The sequence below is a fragment of the Pongo abelii genome, chromosome 1 (assembly GCF_028885655.2).
Source record: "Pongo abelii isolate AG06213 chromosome 1, NHGRI_mPonAbe1-v2.0_pri, whole genome shotgun sequence".
Classification (NCBI taxonomy): domain Eukaryota; kingdom Metazoa; phylum Chordata; class Mammalia; order Primates; family Hominidae; genus Pongo; species Pongo abelii.
The window spans coordinates 92088510-92109103 of NC_071985.2; the positions used below are offsets into that span (position 1 = coordinate 92088510).

The window sequence follows — 20594 nt, forward strand, 5'->3', positions numbered from 1 at the left end:
GTTCTCACTCGTAAGTGGTAGTTGAACAATGAGAACACATGTACACAGGGAGGGGAACATCACACATTGGGGCCTGTCAGGGGTTGGGGGCTAGGGGAGGGATAGCATTATGAGAAATACCTAATATAGATGATGGGTTGATGGGTAAAGCAAACCACCATGGCACACGTATACCTATATATCAAACCTGCACGTTCTGCACAAGTATCCCGGAACTCAAAGTATAATAAAAAAAGAAATTATATTAATTGCCAGTTGAACCATGAGGAAAGTGGAAACCAGAAATATTGGAGATTAGAAAATGAATGATGGTATTTTTATTTAGCTGAGGTATTTATGTAGTTCGGGTATTGTTGAATACGACCATTTATTCACTCAACATTCAGCACATGTTTATTTAGTGTCTCATACATATAACAGCACACTATATTCATTTATGGATGATGGAGTAGAAAGATGGAAAAAATCAACTCAGGGGTTAAGACAGTGAAATGAATCTTCCGTCAGCTTATTCTGAGCACAATCTTCACTCTAAAAAGCCATTGCCCAGTTTACCTTCTCAGCCTAACAAAGAACTATCTTTCAATTATGAGTACAAAATCAGATTTTCAGTTAAACCAACATGTTTTACAATGCATCTATTATTATAAAATGTCTGCATAAAAATTCTTTTATCTGTTCAATAACATAACAAAATGAGAAATAAGCTTAAAATTAGTCACATTTTCTAAAATTGCTGCATCTGAGGATGGCTTAGAGACTTCTGCTCCCTAAGCCCTAATGTCTGGGCCCCGTTTTGAGCAATTGGGCATTTAGTGACTTGCCTCTATTTCCCACAATCAACTCAGTAGTTAATTAAACCCAGTGCAATGTCTCCATGGCAATGGCTTTGGCATCAGGAGACCCACAGAAGAACCACCTGCTGCCAACAAATATAATGAAAATTCCTACTGCTTTATGGTCACTGTCAGCTGTGGCTTGTGATCTTTGGTCAATTGACATAAAATGGCAGGAGACTGGTTACATTTGACTTTGGTCTGGGTCTAAGACCCTAGACCATCATCACATCTCTACCTCTGAGTAAAGCTCAGTAGCCTGTGACCCATTTTGACCTTTTTCCATTCTACACGTCAACTTGAATTCTGTCTCTTGTAGCCTCTGTGTCCTTGGCTTCTCTTAGGGAAAGGCAGAGGAAAATGGAAGCACTCTATGAATAACAGACATCCATCTTGCTTGGACTAAGCATTTACAACATTGAGAAACTGGGCAATGGACAGGAAATGAACGTAAACATCTATCTTCCGGCAGGACTTATGTTTTCACATTTGAGGTAAGAGAAGAAGGGTGATGAGCCCATGCAAATGTACTACCAGTAACAGAAAGAGAGACTCACAATTAAAAGTACATCAAATAATGTTAATCAGGATTATTTAAGTTTTAAAGTGTTTTTCTGCAAAATTGTGCATATAAATTTTATATTTTTTTAAATAAACTGATTCATTTTTCTTTCTAAATTTATATATGCACTCTCTTGGTTCTGATTTAATTTGACAGGGCACTCAACAATATTTTAATTAAAAATTTTAAATAATGACGTTTTTGTAGAAAGGACTGTATCGGATAGGACCTACACAAAGATATAATACCTAATACATGGCTGAGAACTTAATAAATGCTCTGAAAATAGTTATAATTGACAGATATAAAGACTAAGAAACCCTGCCCTCTGGGAACCAAAAAACAGAAACAGGCAAAAACACTAGCACAAGGACATAGACTTAGGAAAAGAACACCATAAGTAACTGCTGCCAAAAAAGAGAAAGTAATTATCGGTGAAATAAATATCTTCAGAAGGCAGGCTAATACTGTGGAAATCACATTCTTCTGAAAAAGACCTCTGTTCCGTTGCTAACACATCCACTCAGTTGTTTTCTAGTCTTAGAAACTTCATAGCACTCTCTGAAGCTCAATTTCTTCATCTGTCCGATGAAACTACTAACCTAGATCTTTAAGACCATATGCAACTGTAACTGTGACTCTGTCTTTCTGGAGACCTCTTGAGTAAGAGACAAGAACTACTGCAACATACCTTTCCCCGTCCTGAAAAGTGAAATGATCTTTATTTTATTAAATCCCTCCCAAAACCAACAAAGGTACGGGAAGCAGTGTGAAAGGTATGTTCTTCTCAAAACTAGCAGCACTCTCTGCCTGTTTTCAATTCCAAGTTATACTTACATAAATAATATCTGTGAAACCACTCAACTGTTACAAACGCATTGTCTCATCCATTTTAAAGAAATCTTAAAGTTAGGTTAGCTGACATCAGAATGAATGAACCCCATTACAAAGATGAGAAAATTGATTCAGACACATCAAAGTCCTGTAGCTAATACATAGCAAAGTTGAAAACTGAGCCCATAACAAAATTGTAGCAGAAGTCTTTTCCTTGAAATGGCTTTATTTGGAAGGAAAGTGTTGAATACTGCTTTCCCTTTCTCACCACACACACACACACACACACACACACACACACGGATTGTACTGTAGTCTAGTGTTGGTTCCACCAGCTGTGTGAACTTAAGAGGAGTCCCCAAACTCTGATTCTCAAATTTCTTATCTTTATAATAAAGATATTAAAAGTAATAAATACTTCATAAGGTTGTTGTGAGGACCAAATGAGAGAATATATGTAACAGTATTTTCACCAAATCTAGAACAAACAGAGCATGTAATAAATGTCAACTTGCCTCATATTATTACAAGATGATTCTAAATTTTGATTAATAAACTGATACCAAAATTGTGTTCTATTTTTTCTTCCTGGAAACATCAAAAGCAATATTGAGAGACTGATACAATGGAATAATGCTCCCCAAAAAACATAACTGAGTTTTTTTCTTCTTTGTTTTTGTCTACTTGTTTGCTAGTTTTTTGAGTGTGTGACCTCAACATGAAACATGAAGTTTATTGTAAGGAAACAGAAGAAGAGAAAAGAGAAAACAATTAGTGTCTCTTGTTTCATGGGCCTTTGTAAACTTACATTTTAATTCTGAAAGGCCAATCAACATTAAAGAAAAGATTAGTTAGTTCAATCAAAATATCTAGAAAAGTAATGTCATTTAGACTCAGCCAGTACTTTTATTAAAATTCTTACAGGTGAAATTCAAATACTACTTGTTCTTCAAAGCCTTCCCTAAAATTATTGGGTTTTTCCTCCAGATTTTCAGGACATTTTGTTTATACTTATTTTATAATGTTTATAGGCTGTTTTATAATATGAATAGGTGTTTGATTCTTTCTTCTCTGAGAAAAGGGCAATGATTTTATTCATAATTGTATCTATAGTGCTTAGACAGTAACAGAAATCATGAAATCATAAAACATGAGAATTGTTAGACAATCTGCTCCAGTCTTTAGGAGCATTGTTGAGATTGATGCCTAAATATGTATGGCCTCCCTCCAAGAGCAAAACAGAACTCCATGGAAAACCAAGTTACTTTCAGTCAGGTTCGGAGAGCCTCAAGGGAAGAATAATTTCTCTTAAATTTTCTCTTCCTGGGAAAATACAGAAAAATCAGTTTCAATAACTTGCCATGAGTTAAATGCTTATTACCTCACTGATGAAAACATTTCTGATACCAATACCTATAGAACAACAATGAAGTAATAAAACAGAAGGACTTACTAAGCACTCCTTATTTATGGGACAAATCTCTTTCATATATATTACCTGAATTAATTCTCATGATAGCCCAAGAGGCAGGAATTATTCTTACTGTACAAATGAGAAAATAGGCCTTAGAGAATTTATTAAGGTTTTGCCACTAGAACTTGCCAGAGTCAGGATTAAAGCCTACATCTGTCTAAATTTAAAGCCTATTTCATTCCTACATTTCTCAACTTTGCATGTACTTGTGAAAGTAAAATTTCAGATTCTATATGTAGAAATTTATTAGTAGTAATAAAAACTATAGATTATAGAATTTGAAAGTTAATAGTATATTAGTAATAAATATGCCAATGACCTAGGCAATAAAAAAAAAAAAAAAACCTTGTGCTAGATACTGGGCGAAGAACCAGAGGAATAAGATAGAGGAGGAGGAGACTATTTGTCCCTTTCATAGGGTTGAGGAAGAGAGTGATATAAAGTAGAATATGCAAGCAGAAAACATCCTTGCAACTCTTCCAGGAGCAAGGAGAAGCAAATGTACTTACTTGCCCTATTTATATATTTAGATTAAAAGTTTCAGAAACTAAATAGTGCCTGTGTTGTGATATTTCTCCAAGTACACTTAGTTCAGGCTTTTCATAACATATATAAAGAAACCCAGAAATAAACAAAAAATACATACCATTTTTCAAGGATGTATACAAGATTTGTCTCCTGAGTGCTCCTATAATTTCAAATGCATATCTATTATCTCAATCACCACATTTTTAATACTATCTTCTTCTGAATGTGTCTCACCCTTGAAACATGAACTAGAGGCTCGGGACTGGGTCTTATTTAAATGTGTATCTTCATTGCAGGCCTAGTAGCTGACACATTGTTATAATCACACTGCTTAATACATGTGTACTATCTGATATTCTTGATTCGGTGGTTCTTAGGTAACATAAAAATGCATTGTTATTAATTTTGTTATTAATATTAGTAAAGGTGATTTTAATAATATACTTTTTAATGGGATAATTGTAAGGTTATCGTTATGATTTTTCTCTCACTTATTTGAATTCTAATATGCTCTAAAGAGTAGCAAATATACTAGGAACTGGGAATCATCTTAGGTACACCGAATTCTGATGACCAGATGCTCTCTTCAGTGACAGTTTTCTATTGTAAACAGAGATTTCTCTTTCAGATTAAATGGGCCAGACTTAGTTTTATGTGGTGCAGACATTCTTAGCATTCTTGACACTGAGCAATTCTTGTGCCTAGAATGAAATAACACTGAGAATTCTCTTACTCTGTGAGTTCTAAGAAGTCTGTGCTGCCCATGCATAAAATAGATAATGTGGCAAATTAACTCTCTTATTTATATAACAATTATTTATTGAGAAGGTGTTAGGTACTTAATATGGTTCTAGATGCTGAGGAGAGCTCAGGCAAAGATACATACAATTCACATCTTTTCCTCAAAGGTACACAATCTGGTAGAGAAAATAGATATAAGAACAATTCATTAGAATATTTCAAAATTAAGTAAATATCACATAATTTTGGCAATCAATGTCTTATGCGAGTTCTGAGGAAGAAACAACTCCTTTCACCAGGAGGTAGGAAGAAGCTTTCAAAAAGGTAGATTTTAATGGAGGCTTCAGAAGGACTGTAAAATATCTGTAAATAAAAGTGAATAACAAACTAATACGAGCAAGGAATAGAGGCAAGGAAGTACAGAACATATTTGGGCAATAGTGGTATATCCCATAAAGGTCTGAAAATGAGCATAGAAACATAGTTTATTTCCCCAAAGGAAAGACTTTTGGAAACAATGGAGAGTTTGAACTCTATACTATAGCCATAAGTAAAATTTTTGAAGAGTGAAGCAACATAATACAATTTATATTTTAAAAGATTAGGCTGTCATCAGGAGAAAGATGGGTTGCAGAGATATAAGAGTGGCCATGGGAAAGGAGCCATAATGTGACTTCAGAAGGAGTTAAGGGGAAGTGATGAAAATGGGCAGAATCCTGAAGAAAGACTGTGGTCCTCCCTGCCAGAGGAAAGACTCTGATATAGGTATTGGAGAAGGTATAGACATATTACATCTTGAAATTAATGAATAGAAAGAAGAAGAGAATTTTTTTCCACTTTGGGACCAGGATAAAGCTACAGAAACAAGAGCCAGCATAATAAAAGTATAACTGACAATTCCTGCCAGGAGGTAAGGAAAACAGTGTTGAAGAGAATTTGCATCTAAGTTATGGAGAGATTAAAACTAAGAGTGGGGATTTAGGTGTAACGAGAATGACAATTAAGAACCATTGAGTTATAGATAACTATGGTATATTCCGATGGTTTACTTTGCAACTGTAGGAAAGATTTTTTTTGAGAGAGAATATGGATACAAGAAAGCCAAAAAGACAAGCTCTGCAAGATAATCTAAGAGTGAAAGGCTAAGAATCTGTGTAACAGCCTCATCATGGGAATGGAGGTGAAGGGTTGTTTGAATCTGAAAAATATCAAGAACTTTTTGGCTATGGTGTTAGAACTACTATGGAGACTCAAAGTTTGATGAACGCTTGCCTGATTTTAGCAACATCATGTCTTGGAAAAACAAGAGGGAGGAGAAAAGATGAGTTCAGAACTCAAAATCTGAGAACACGTGCTGATGATCAATTTTCTGTGAATCTATTTATTTTCAGGGATTTCTTTTTGTGCTGACTCCTCTTCTCTCCCTAATTGTCTCCTGATGATGTATGCTCCATGGAGCGGGTCAATGAGACTGTGGTGAGAGAGTTCATCTTCCTCGGCTTCTCATCCCTGGCCAGGCTGCAGCAGCTGCTCTTTGTTATCTTCCTGCTCCTCTACCTGTTCACTCTGGGCACCAATGCAATCATCATTTCCACCATTGTCCTGGACAGAGCCCTTCATATCCCCATGTACTTCTTCCTTGCCATCCTCTCCTGCTCTGAGATTTGCTACACCTTCGTCACTGTACCCAAGATGCTGATTGACCTGCTGTCCCAGAAGAAGACCATTTCTTTCCTGGGCTGTGCCATCCAAATGTTTTCCTTCCTCTTCCTTGGCTGCTCTCACTCCTTCCTGCTGGCAGTCATGGGTTATGATCGTTACATAGCCATCTGTAACCCACTGCGCTACTCAGTGCTCATGGGACATGGGGCGTGTATGGGACTAGTGGCTGCTGCCTGTGCCTGTGGCTTCACTGTTGCACAGATCATCACATCCTTGGTATTTCACCTGCCGTTTTATTCCTCCAATCAACTACATCACTTCTTCTGTGACATTGCTCCTGTCCTCAAGCTGGCATCTCACCATAACCACTTTAGTCAGATTGTCATCTTCATGCTCTGTACATTGGTCCTGGCTATCCCCTTATTGTTGATCTTGGTGTCCTATGTTCACATCCTCTCTGCCATACTTCAGTTTCCTTCCACACTGGGTAGGTGCAAAGCTTTTTCCACCTGTGTATCTCACCTCATTATTGTCACTGTCCACTATGGCTGTGCCTCCTTTGTCTACTTAAGGCCTCAGTCCAACTACTCCTCAAGCCAGGATGCTCTAATATCAGTATCTTACACTATTATAACTCCATTGTTCAACCCAATGATTTATAGCTTGAGAAATAAAGAGTTCAAATCAGCTCTTTGTAAAATTGTGAGAAGAACAATTTTCCTGTCATAAAATTAATCTTGATTCTGGCCAGGCGCAGTTTCTCATGACTATAATCCCAGCATTTTGGAAGGCTGAGACAGGTGGATCACCTGAGGTCAGGACTTCAAGACCAGCCTGGCCAATGTAGTGAAATCCTGTCTCTACCAAAAAATACACAAATTAACCAGATGCCGTGGTGGGCTCCTGTAATCTCAGCTACTCAGGAGCCTGAGACAGGAGAATCACTTGAACCCAGGAGGCAGAAGGTTGCAGTGAGATTGTGTCACTGCACTCCAGCCTGGGCGACAGAGTAAGACTCTCTCAAAAAAAAAAAAAAGAAAAAAATCTTGATTCTACTCTTTCCAAACCGTAAACCACAAGTTATACAGGAAAAAATTCCCAGAACACAAATGATCAAGCAATTGAGAATTATGTTCAGGAACAGAGATCATCTCCCTTCATCTCCAAATATAAAATTTAGAAAAACACAACTGCTTGCCATACTCACATGAATTATTGCCTACTGAAGGTTTTTTTTTCAATTGAGTGAAAAATAACAGATGGCTATTATAGGAAAGCATATGTATATTCAGAATTTTAGGCTCTAGTAAATACTGTCACCCAATCTCAGCCAGGCTGAAAACTAACCCTGCAAAATGTGGCACAACCCTAACTCTCTGTTCTAGGGACTCAGGAAGCTTCTATCTCTAGGATTTTTCTAGATGTTTTCTGAATCTCAGTCTTCCAAAATCATCAGATCACAATTGTTAAATGAGATACTTGTTAAGCGCCATTGCAATGTTTGATGCATAAGATATATCCAAATAATGTTCAAGTTAGAAAATTATGAAAAGTTATCCATTTCCATGCTTCTAGTGTATTAATGAAATATGATCATTTCTAATTTTGTATGCAGTGGCATACATCTAAATTTCGTCAGCGTACCCTGAAGATATTCACAGGGGACTGGATTAATGACAAGACCTAAAATCACCCAAAATGACCAGGCAAGGCAAGTTAAAGCTTAAGTCAATTTCACTAAATATTCACCAAGTGGAAAGCTTTGCATATGGAACAATCAATCTGTTCTCCATGCAACTCAAGAGTTTGCATGTACATTTGAGACCAGAACTTCAATTTGATATTTTCATTCTCTATCCTTTCTGCAGGAGTGATAGCAAAAAGGAAGTTTCACAATAGTGATGTTTTCTCACATTATAACTCTTTTCAAGATCCACCTGTCAATAAAAGTCTCCTGATTGATTTATTTTGTTTCTAAGTTTTTTCCTTGTCTTCCACCAGTCTCTTCATCAATGACATATACCTTTTAGGGGTTGAAGCAGGAGGGAAGGAAGTGGAATGTTTTGTTCACAGGCCCTGTTTATTTCAGGACGTCTGCCAAGAATGTAAGTCAATTGCATTTCTTCCATTTCTTTGAAGCTTGAAACTTGCTGCTGATGGGGGTTGAAAATCACAGATTGATGCAAAATTAATTTCAGTGGCCCCCAAGTTGTCTTTTCCTTGGCCATATTGCCCACCCCAGGCCTCCAGCATATCAAGTTGATTCATGAAAAGTAAATGAGCTAAGTTTAATGTGTTAATTATTTATAGCTGCATTGTGTGCTACAGTTTAACAATGTTACTTCATCTAAACTTTGGAGCACCCCTGGGAAGTATATATTATAATCGACATTTTGTAGATGAGAAAAATGACACTCAGACAAATAAAATGACTTGCATACTAATGAATAAAAGAATTAATACTGAGTCCACATGATCTATTTTCTTTATTAATGCTTTTATAATGCTCTCACATGACCTCTTGAAAAGACTGTGATTTTTTTAATTAATGGAGTAGAATGTATAAGTATTCACCTTTAACAATAGAAGATTAAGTCATGGGTCATCTGTGGGAAGATATACTCTTGATGTTAAATAAATAGTCTTTTAAACCTTGTTTCTTTCCAAGAGCTGTGGATACTATTATTTTGGGGTCTGACACCACAACACTGACAAGTGGGCAGGATCACTTTGTGTTAAAAGGTCATGAATATAAAAAATGACTCTCCTGGCACTTCATCCTTCCTCTTATTTTTTCCATGTGAATGAAAAATTAAGTTGACATTGGGCCTGCACTCCCATGTGTTAAAACTGAACATCTTGCTCTCTCTGTTCCTCTTTTCACACATGCACATACACACATATCTCTATTGTCCAGTCATATGTAATTTGCAGGAGAGGGGTAAGATGTTTAGATTTTTAGTTGGCTTTAGCAACAGAGTAAAGTCCCTTAGGCCTTCTAACTAGGCCACATATGCCTGTTTAGTTTACAGAGAAATCTGCACTTGAGTTTTAAGCATAAACTCAACCAATAATAATAAATTGATGTTTTGAATTCCCATTCATCATAGTCTATTATGTATAAATGTTTTTGAATACATTATAGGGAAGAGAAAAAGTTATACCAAGTTAGGATTATGGAATTTCTGTTACCTTGGCCACAAAAAATTATAATAGCACTAAAACTAGATTTGTAGACTATGAGGCTGGCTTTGGACTGATTTTCTAAGACATCCTTTAACATTGAACAGATCGATGACAATCGAAGTCATAAGACAGCTCTCACCAAGTGCCAGGACAAGTACACATTTACACTAACAGAAGGCAACCCACATAATAGCTGTTTTCAGTGCCCCATGTAAACCAATATCCAACCCCTCAGATAAATTTTTATTTTCAAAAAAACATTTAGCGAAGAATCACATTCCACTCCAACTATCACCTTTAGATATCTCTTCCCAAATCTCTCCCCTAGACTGCCAGCCTCCTACTCCTTCAATTGATCCTACTTTCTCTTCTTCGCACCAAAAGCTTTTTTTAAAATAGATTCAACAGGTACATGTGCAGGTTTGTTATATAGATACATTTTGTGATGCTGAGGTTTGGGCTTCTAGTGTACTCATCACCCAAACAGTGAACATTGTACCCAATAGATAATTTTTCAACACTAACCTCCCTCTCATCCTCCCTCATTTGGGGTCCTCAGTGTCTGTCATTTCCATCTTTATGTCCATGTGTACCCACTGTTTAGCTCCCACTTGTGAGAACATGTGCCAATCCTGAATCTCTACCAGAGTACCACTTCCGTTACTCACTCCATCTTATGCTGAGCATTCTGTTTCTCCCACATATCATGGAAGTCTAAAGTGCTTACCCACACTCAATATTCAATGTTATATTCTTGTATGTCCGAGGATCTAACTCTCAAGGGGAAGCCAATAAAGCAAAAGTAATGGCAATTATTTCAAACAGAACTGGTTTAATATAGGGAATTGCTTACATAAGTGTGAAAATTTGTAAAAGCAAAAAGGGATGCTAGGGGAACATATTTGTATAATTAAGGCAAATGGCTACTCTGCTTAGACCTGCAATGGATGGAGAAAATGTGGTGTTAATAGAAACCAGGAGTTCAGAGAAGAAACCTTGGAGGTCCAATGCTAGAACCTTCCAGGAGTGGGAGTGGCCAGACAGTTGATTAAGTGATCTATTGGGTATACCCAGTGGATGTGGGAGCATGCAGTGGTATCATGATTTCACAGAGGACTGGCATGGATGTGGCTGGTACCTCTGAGGGAACACAGCAAGATTGACACTAAGAGTGTTAAAGGAAACTGGAGGCTGGATCCACAGCTATCTACTGCTGTTAGGAAATGCCAACAGGAGATGGAAGCAGAAAGGAAGCACCTTCTCTTACATCCTTTTTTTCAGCGCTTAACAAGTATCAAAAGCCAGAAGACAAGAGAGTTAAAGAAAAGGCAATTTGCAAAATATAGAAGAATGGGGTATTGCTGAGGGGCAACAGGTAAATAACTGTCATAGAGGCATTTATACCGAGGAAGATGAGTAGGTTTGTGTTTAGCAATAAAGAGTCTTCTATATCAAGGATATATCTTCCACACAAGTTAGTGAGAAGTTATTTAAAAATACAGTTTATTTTCCTATGCATTAATATATAACAGTCTTAACGGTCACAAAGATCAAGTGTTAATTAGGTTGATTGGGTAGATATACTCAAAGAAAAAATCGAGCTCACTTTTTTTGCTTCTTCACTTTCATGTCTTAGGAAAGCTGTTCATTTCCCTTGATTAATCTTTATTAGCAAGGTAGAAAGAACTGGTGTTAAAACATAATGCAGTAATCATTCCCAAAGGATATGATAGCACCGCTACAAAGCAGATGTTGTATCTGTGGTTGGCAAGAGACCAAAAGGGACATCACTGGTCATTAGTGGGGAAACAGCTCAGAAGGACCCTGTAGAAGAGACAAACTCCACAGAGCAGTGATTCAACAAAGTAGGGGAATGTGCTAGAGACCACAGAACTCTGATAGTTTAGGAGCAAATCCCTGAACAGCCTACAAATGAGGAAAGCAAGAGGACAGTGTAAGGTGTGAGATATATGAGATCCTTTAGGGAGCTCAACACACCTGTGTGAGGTAGATGAAAAGTGGTTGAAAAATAGGAAATTTAAATTAGTCAGCTCACAAAACTTCCAGAAACACATTTAACAATTTCTAGTGAAGGCCTATTAAAGTGAAGCCATTAAAAAGTTTTCATAGGAATACAGAATGAAAAATGAATGAATACAGGCACGCATTATACAAGGATAGGATTTCTCAATTTTAGAGATGCCAATTAATCCTTATTTCACTTCAAAGTTTAAATGAATTCCAATCAAATACCTATTTTTGATAATATGATAAATATCCTTGAATTTCAAGTACAAGATTGGTCATGAATTAATATTCAAAGAGCTTCTAAAGAATAGTGATAAGATTTGCTCTGTCAGAAAGTAAAATGTACTATAAAATAACTGCTCAACCAGTGTGATATTAGAACAAACTAGACACACAAATCAAAGCACAGAATGGAATATTCAAAAGTAATATTCAATTAGTAAGGAAAGGTTATTTTTTAAAGAAATAGAAGTATGCACATTGTTTAATACTAAAGGATGCCAATTAGATTATGTTCACAATATAATCTAAAATAAAATAGATCAGATATTACTATATTTTCAAAATTATAGTGAGTTAAAAAGCAAATTTAGGTAAATGCATCTAATGTTGGAGAGTTCTCTAAACATAGACGAGCTCTACAAACATGAAAATAGAAGTTGTAAGCATGAAAGAAAAGATTTGAATGTGTAAATTATTTATATAACAGTATGAAGTGGCTATTAAATAAAACTTAAAAATGGGTAAAAAATATTTTAAACACTTATGAAAGATAATTACTTCTTTAGTTATAGAAAGAAATGTAAATATCATAAAAGTAAAGCCAAATAATTTTTAAATGAAAAATATAAATAAATAAGCATTTCTAGAAGAAGAAATCATAGTCAATTTTTAGAAGAATTTTGAAAAATGTCCAATTGTGTAAACAATTGAAGTAATGCAATTTAAAACAAAGAATTATCACTCTGCTGCATCAATCAAATTTTTTTAAATTAATGATTTTATTGTTCTGGAAATGGGAAATGGGACTTGATTACACATTACCTTTACGTGGACACTGGCACATGCTTTCTAAAGGCCAGTTTACAATATGTATCAAAAATCATAAAAATGTACGTACACCCAGAATCACTATTTTTTAAATTTCCTCATAAGTAATAATGAATGAGGATTAAGTGTTGCTATATCTCAAGGTGTTTTTTTAAGTCACAGTGTGGTAAAATGTGCAAAACTTAAAAGTCCAAGGCTAACTATAATGCTATGCAATAATTTATGATATTATTATAGGTCTATATTTATTGATGTAGAAAGATATTTTCTATGTATTCTACATAAAAAGGTAGAAAAGGGTGCAGATAATACAATCTCTTCTTTTAAAAATATTACATGTGTTTGTTTTGTTGGGGAGTTCCCAAGAGCAACCGCACATTCAAAGCTTTACTACCAGGACTCAAGACTCACAATAGGGTTGTCTTCACAGCTAATATTGATTACAGGAGTTTAATGAGGATTCACCACACAGTCAAATCATAAGACACAGGCAGTGTCTGCAGGAATCTATGTGCAGACTTCTCATGCTACCTCTCCCCGTAAGAGTCATAGTGCATCCTTCCCCAGCAACAAAAATGCAGCAACATCTAGGTTATGTTTCTACCCAGGAAAACCCACTAGAAATGCAGCGTCCGAGGACTTCATTCAGAATTGGCCACATTGGCAACCTCTGCCTAGCAGGTACCAAAATTCTGCATTCTTTGTACAAACAGAGAGGGACAGTGAGCCACCTTATCAATTAGGGAAAGTTTTGTGTAAGGAACTGTTTGCCAGCCGAGTTTTCAGATGCTAGCCAAAGGCCAATCTTGCAAGCAGGCTTTCCTAAGGATAGCAGTTCAGGCCTGCCATAAAACTCTTTTCTCCACAGTGTGCACATAGAAAGGTCAGAAACATATGTGAACATGTTAATAGAAGTGATTGATATCTGGGTGGTAAGAGTACAGATAAAGTTTATTGTCGTCTGAATATATTATATTTATTTATTTATTTTAAGTGTTTTATTTTTGTAGTCATTAATGGGGACTGCATTATGCACCCTAAGAGTAAAGTAAATGGATTTCAGAGTCTGTCACCAGCTGGGAAACCTGATGCTTTTCTTGATAACACAGTTTAAACTGCGTGGTGCTGTTTATGGCCATGTTGTTCCCAGGCACACTTCACTTGGCACTGACTGGGCACTGACTCCTCCTCCTACGTGGGTGTTTGATCTTCTGTCTCCCATTTTATAGTTTCTGAAGCTAAATCTGCAGTGAATGAATGCCAATGCCCTTTTCCTACAGCAAAGGACTTTTTCTGGTCTCATTTCTTTGGTTCTTACATTAAGTATAATACAAATGTTAAAGCTATATTCTTACTCATGCATTTCACTTCATTCTGCATAACAAAATGATGCATTTGCCTCTGGCTTGGCTGTTTCTTTGTTTTGATACCTGTGTCAAGATTTACTGCATTTTTTATTTACTTGTTTGGACCTTGGTCCAGATTGTTAAACCTTTCTCTGTCCCTGTTTCGTGCTGACCTTGGGTTAATTCTTTCTCCCTATTGGCTCAGTGTGTTTTGCTTACAGAACATCTCTAACCTGCAGTAATGTATCTTAACCCTTACTAGAAACCAATGCTAATACTTCCTAATTGCTATGGTGCATTGAACTTGAAGGAACTGAAAGAGAAAAATCAAAAACGTTACTTTCTCAGCAATCTTCACTATCTTGGATATTCCCAAAAGTTAAGAATATGCCCACATATAAAATAAAGAAATTAAAAAGCCAATAATATTAGTGCTGATCAAATATAGGACACTAGTTCTGCATAACAAGTTAGCCACTCTATTTCTATTTTCCCTGTGTTCTCCTGTGCAGAAATTGGCAGATTCTGATGGACAAACCTCTAAAGGCTAGCAAAAGTAGCATCAGATGGTTATAAGGCTTTTTACAGCCCAGAAGGTCTCAGGGTCTGTCGGATAGAAATTGGTCGTATGCTAGCGCCCAGATCCAGACAAAGTATGCAGGAGGCAGGATAATTTTATATCATCTCTCAACTCCCTACCTAGGTAAATCCACTTGGCCTTTCCCTGTAGCCGTTCCTTGGATTCAACCTTTTCTTCTATTTCTCCCCAAGCATAGACTATCTAGTCAGATATCTTATCCAGGAATGTTTTAGAATCTCAAAGATATCAAATGTCTTTATGTAATCTCTATTTCACAGAGAAGAAAACCAAGGCTAGAGCAGTAATATAGCTTGTCCAATGTCCCACACAGCTGCTTGGTGGCAGACAAGATTAGTACTTAGGCCACTTGGTTCTATGCCCAGACAAAACTTATAAACTTCCCTGATATCTCATTCAACCCATGATCTGGGCAAGTATTGCAAACCTTGCCCAGCGGGAAGTCTTATAGGTCCTGATGTGAGGGCTGTCTAGATCAAGAATTCCATTGCTCCCATTGACACTGTAAGGGGGAACCCAGGACTTCTATCCTGACTTTCACACATACCATTTATTACCTCACAATTGACATAATATTTTTCTTTTATTTTCTGATCATGAAGATTGAATAAGACAATTTGTGTAAAGTTTTAAGTAATTTCCTTACACATATTAGGTCAACAAGTGATGGCCAGTGTTATTCACAATGCCTCCCCAACCCTAGAGTGTCCAAGGGGGGCTTGCTACTTAAGAACAAAAGAAAGATAGCTAAAGTGGAAGAGGGAGTAAAAAAGACAGAACACCATAATGGTGAAATTAATGAACCCTCCCAAATCACCTTTGTGCAGTAAGTCCTCACTTACCATAATAATAATATTACAATAAATATTGTAATAAATTTGAGCTATCCATACATTTGCAAAAGATTAATAAAACCATGATAATTATTTACCCAATTTTCGGCGAATCCGTAAGTAATGGTGATCATAGTAGTGGAGGTTAAATTAAGGAATAAATGCTTGCAAAGAGAACATTGTAAGCAGCACCTCCTACCACCAGGCAGTTCAAAACAATCACAAATATGGCAGGCTTGCTGAACACTTTAAGATCACATCGTTTATTGTCATGCATTTGTATCATTATTGTATAATTTACAAATTTTTATCTTGAAATAATTTGTATTTTTCATTCATTTTCCAACTCATTTATTTCAGTTCAGGGTTCTGGAAGGCCGAAGCACAAAGCAGGAGCCAAGCCTGAGCAGAACACCATTCCATCACAAGGTGCACTCACACACACCCACACTTACTCAGACTGAGACAATTTAGATATGCCACATTTGTGTGTGTGTGTGTGTATGTTGTATATACTTACGAATGAATATTGGTATGAAATTTTCATCTCTCTTAACAATTCTCATTAAGGTTTTAAATCAAGGTTTTTCTGGCCTCATAAAATGGCTTGGGATTTTTCTTTTATATTCTCTGAAGAATTTCTGAATCACTGAAATTTTATTATCTTTGTTGAAGCCATTGGGGACTGGATATTTCTTTACTGAAAAGTTTACAAATAATTCAGTTGTTAAATGTTTGTATAAGTCCCCAATTTCTTCCAGAATAAATCATGCTATGGTTTATTTTATTAACAATTCATTTATTTTCATCTAAATTATACATAGCTATATATAATATCCTTTACAATGTGTCCTTATTACCTTGTTATTCTCTGCAGCATCGGTAGTTACAGCTCTTTTATCATTTCTGATAATGTATATTGGGCTTTTCTTTCACTAATCAGTCTCACTAGAGATTTGTCAATTTTATCAGTTTTTTAAAAAGAACAAATTTTTGGTTTTGTCGGTATCTGTATGGTAAGTTTGTTTTCTATTTTAACTATTCAAGTCCTATATAACTTTAAGCCTCTACATGCAGCTTTTGGTCTTTCTTCCTTTCTATGTTGAAAAGGAAGTACTTAGAAATATGTAGCCATAAATATATTTATGAGGATATTTATTCATTTTGCTCACTGATGCATGCCTAGAGCTGGAAGGGTGCATGGTACATAACAGGCAATAAATATTTATTGCATACAAAATAAGTAGAATATATTACTAGAAAATCCCCATATGTTTGTATAAACCATGGAATACTATGCAGCCATAAGAAAAGATGAGTTTATGTCCTTTGCAGGGACATGGATGAAGCTGGAAACCATCATGCTCAGCAAACTAACACAAGAACAGAAAACCAAACACTGCATGTTCTCACTCATAAGCAGGAGTTGCACAATGAGAACACATGAACACAGAGAGGGGAACATCACACACTGGGGCCTGTCGGGGGGTGGGGGGCTAGGAGAGGGATAGCATTAGGAGAAATACCTAATGTAGGTGACGGGTTGATGGGTGCAGCAAACCACCATGGCACATGTATAGCTATGTAACAAAGCTGCACGTTCTGCACATGTACCCCAGAACTTAAAGTATAATCAAAAAAGAAAAGAAAAAAAAGAAAATCCCCATATGTTTAAAACTTAGAAAGCACACTTGTAAATAATAGTTTAAAAAGAAATATTTTCACGAAAATATTTTTAAATACTGTACATGAAAACTTGTGATATTTAACTAAAATAGTACTTAGAAGGAAATATACAGCCATAAATGTATTATGTATGTATAGATAATGGTATTATTTTAAAAGATTTGTTAAACCTCCCAAATGATTCTAGATTTTTGCATTTCTTTCTTTAGTTCTGAGTGTGTGTCAGTGTGTGTGTGTATATATATATATACTGGTGGCTTCCTAATGAATTAAAATTCATGCATTATAAACCGAACCCCTCTATCATTGGTAATTTTGTTATAAAACCTAGTATATCATATTTTAATACATCTATATTACATTCCTTTGGGTTTTGTAAGCCTTTAGTTATTTAATTTTTACATCTCTATTAGCCTTTGTTAGGTTATTCTCCAATAGAAAATAATGCTAAACCCTAAATGGCTTAGAACCACAAAGCTCTGTTTCTTAAACAAGCTGTGTGTGGGTATCAACCTTCAAACAGTTCTTCTTTTTTTTATTCTGTGATTAAGACTGAAGAAACAGCCCTTAAGAGAATAGCATGCTGTTCTCATTAAGGGAGAAAAAACGGGATGGTAGAGCTGTGCCATGGTTCTTAAAGCTTCTGCTTAATTTTCACAGCACCCATGGTCAAGAGATTGGCTTGAAATTTTCTTTTATTGTACTACTTTTGTCAGAATTTTTAGTCAATATTATGCTGATGTTCAGTATGTACATATTCACTCCAGATCTACTCTCTACCATTCTTCACCCAGCTTTCTTCCTCAGAAGTCTGATCTATATGGGTCACAGTAACAGGGTATAAATACAGAAGATACAAAAACTGGGATGCTGCTAATCCCAGATTATTCCATTGTCTATGGTATTTTCCTATCTCTTGAATTTCCTTTATTTTGATGTGCTATTTATTTTCTAGTGGACCTTGGCTGAAACAGTGATTAGGAGCAAGAGTAATTTAAGAAAAAAATTCCTGAAAATGAGATTCTTGGATTGGGTTGCTTGCATATCTAATGAGTACACAGACAACTTCCTTGTTGGGGTAAAAACTGATGAGTTCATCCCAGCATTTAATACCTTTTTTTCTTTTTTTTTGAGGCGGAGTCTCGCTCTGTCACCCAGGCTGGAGTGCAGTGGCACGATCTCCCCTCACTGCAACTTCCATTTCCCAGGTTCAAGCAATTCTCCTGCCTCAGCCTCCCGAGTAGCTCGGACTACAAGCACACAGCACCACACCCGGCTAATTTTTTTGTATTTTTAGTAGAGATGAGGTTTCGTCATGTTGGCCAGGCTGGTCTCAATCTCCTGACCTAATACCATTTTAATTGACAAATAAGCACCAGTAATAGCATAGGATGAATTACAGAGGGAGGGCAAGACATTGGGTGATCATGTGGTTGTTGGCAATAACAGAGATTTCAGAGATTTATTAAGCTTCTGGCTTTTCTTTACTATCATAGAGGGTAAGCACAGATGAAAGGGAAATTATAAGTAATAAGCATTTTAAAAGATGTATGAAAAAATCAAAATGTTTTTATGACAGATTTGAAGGATCATCCGGGGGTTTAGGGCAGCCATGGCTAAGGATGAAGCACACAAACTGATTATACATTTAGCTTTCAAATATCAGCCTGACCAGCCCTCTTCTACTCAATAAGAAGTAAGACTTTGATACATGAAGTGGACATTTTTCAGCAGATCCATGTGAGGCTGAGATCTTGATGACCCATTTCCTTTAAATTACCCTTACCGCCCCCTCCCCCCCACCACACACACAGGCACACACACCACATCTAAGGTAATCAACCGTCCTCTACATAAAAGACTCAGGGGTTGCACCTGAAATAATTGCCCCATCACTTAACTTTGTTTCTAGACCTACAACAGGAACTAGATCACAGTATAATCAGATAAAGAGGTACAAGGTTGGCTCTGAGAACAGATAAACTGCAAAAATAATAATAAATAATAATAATAATAAAATGCCTTCCAATTTGTATCTGTGGGAGTTAGGAGAGTATATTTAGGAAAGAATTGTAAAGATTTTAGCCAAGGGAGAAGAAACGTAAATTGGAATTCAGTCAAACTCATTGCTATGGGAGTATTCCCTTGGGCTTCAGAATTTAATATATTGGCTCATGCATCCAAAAGTGGAGTTAATATTTTGCTAGCTAATAGACTAAACAAAACCTAAACTAAACATTGATCTATGGTTAATAAGTTGGAAATATCACATCTTTTAACTCATTGTAAAGGAATTAATTCAAAGGTTCAGAGAAATGGATGTGTTGGAATGAATTATTTGGACTGCCTCCTTGGCTAATCCCTAACCACTGTTATACAGGGGACCTGGGAAATAATCACCCACTAATGCATTAATAAATGCATCAATAAATGCATTGGTGATGAGAATATAAACATCTTTGAAGTGTTCTAAAGAAATTGTCATTAGTAAACTGGAGATGACGGTGATGATGCTACAGAGAAATTGAGCTCACTGCTATCAATAAGAATAATAGTATTCCAGAGGATGGAAGGCAGGAGGTTACATGAAGCTGTCAGGGAGAAGATATGGAAAATAATCAATATAAACCCGAAGTTCAGAGTAATGAGAGGAGTTTTGTCCTGCAGAGATCTGTATGGCTAATGGTTAAGGGATTTCTAGCAATGAAGCAGATGAGCAGACAACTAAAGTGATGTTTGACATTTATTTCATGTCTGACAAACAGACAAAAGTAAGTTAGTAGTGTTTTAATTCACGTCTTCCCACCCAATTGCCAATTCAACACCAATTCCCAAACCCAAAACCCCTTGATTGTGAGGGTAGATGGGGAATTTTGAGGAAAGACACAACAGCATGGCCACAATTATATCCTGAGAATCTTGTTCCAATATTTCCCTAGAGAGCTTTGCCATCTACTAAGGTATCTGTGTACTGGATAAAGAAAAATACCTAGGCCTTCTAGGGATCATAAGATACACTGTCTATTAACCTATTCAGATCCCAAGAGACCCAAAATGCTGCTATGATCTACTTTTCAGAGTAGGGACTTATGGAGATAGAGTATTAAATGGAGTCTTTGCTCAAGTTTACCAGGGTTTAAGGCTGTTTGAAACTGAGTTTGGCTCCTGTGAAAGTTGATTTTTTTCTTGTTTAATCTTGTTCCTATTATATTCCCTTTTAAATGTCAATT

At 36.2% G+C, this 20594-nt stretch overlaps 1 protein-coding gene across 1 annotated transcript; it reads left to right on the top strand.

Annotated features, from left to right (window-relative positions):
* The first annotated feature begins 1014 nt into the window (after positions 1-1014).
* LOC100436460 (olfactory receptor 10K2) lies at positions 1015-9084 on the top strand. The gene is made up of 2 exons (XM_054527398.1): positions 1015-1330; positions 6367-9084. The coding sequence occupies exon 2, from the start codon at positions 6428-6430 to the stop codon at positions 7364-7366; it is 939 nt and encodes a 312-aa protein (XP_054383373.1). The 5' UTR covers positions 1015-1330; positions 6367-6427; the 3' UTR covers positions 7367-9084.
* Positions 9085-20594: the final 11510 nt, after the last annotated feature.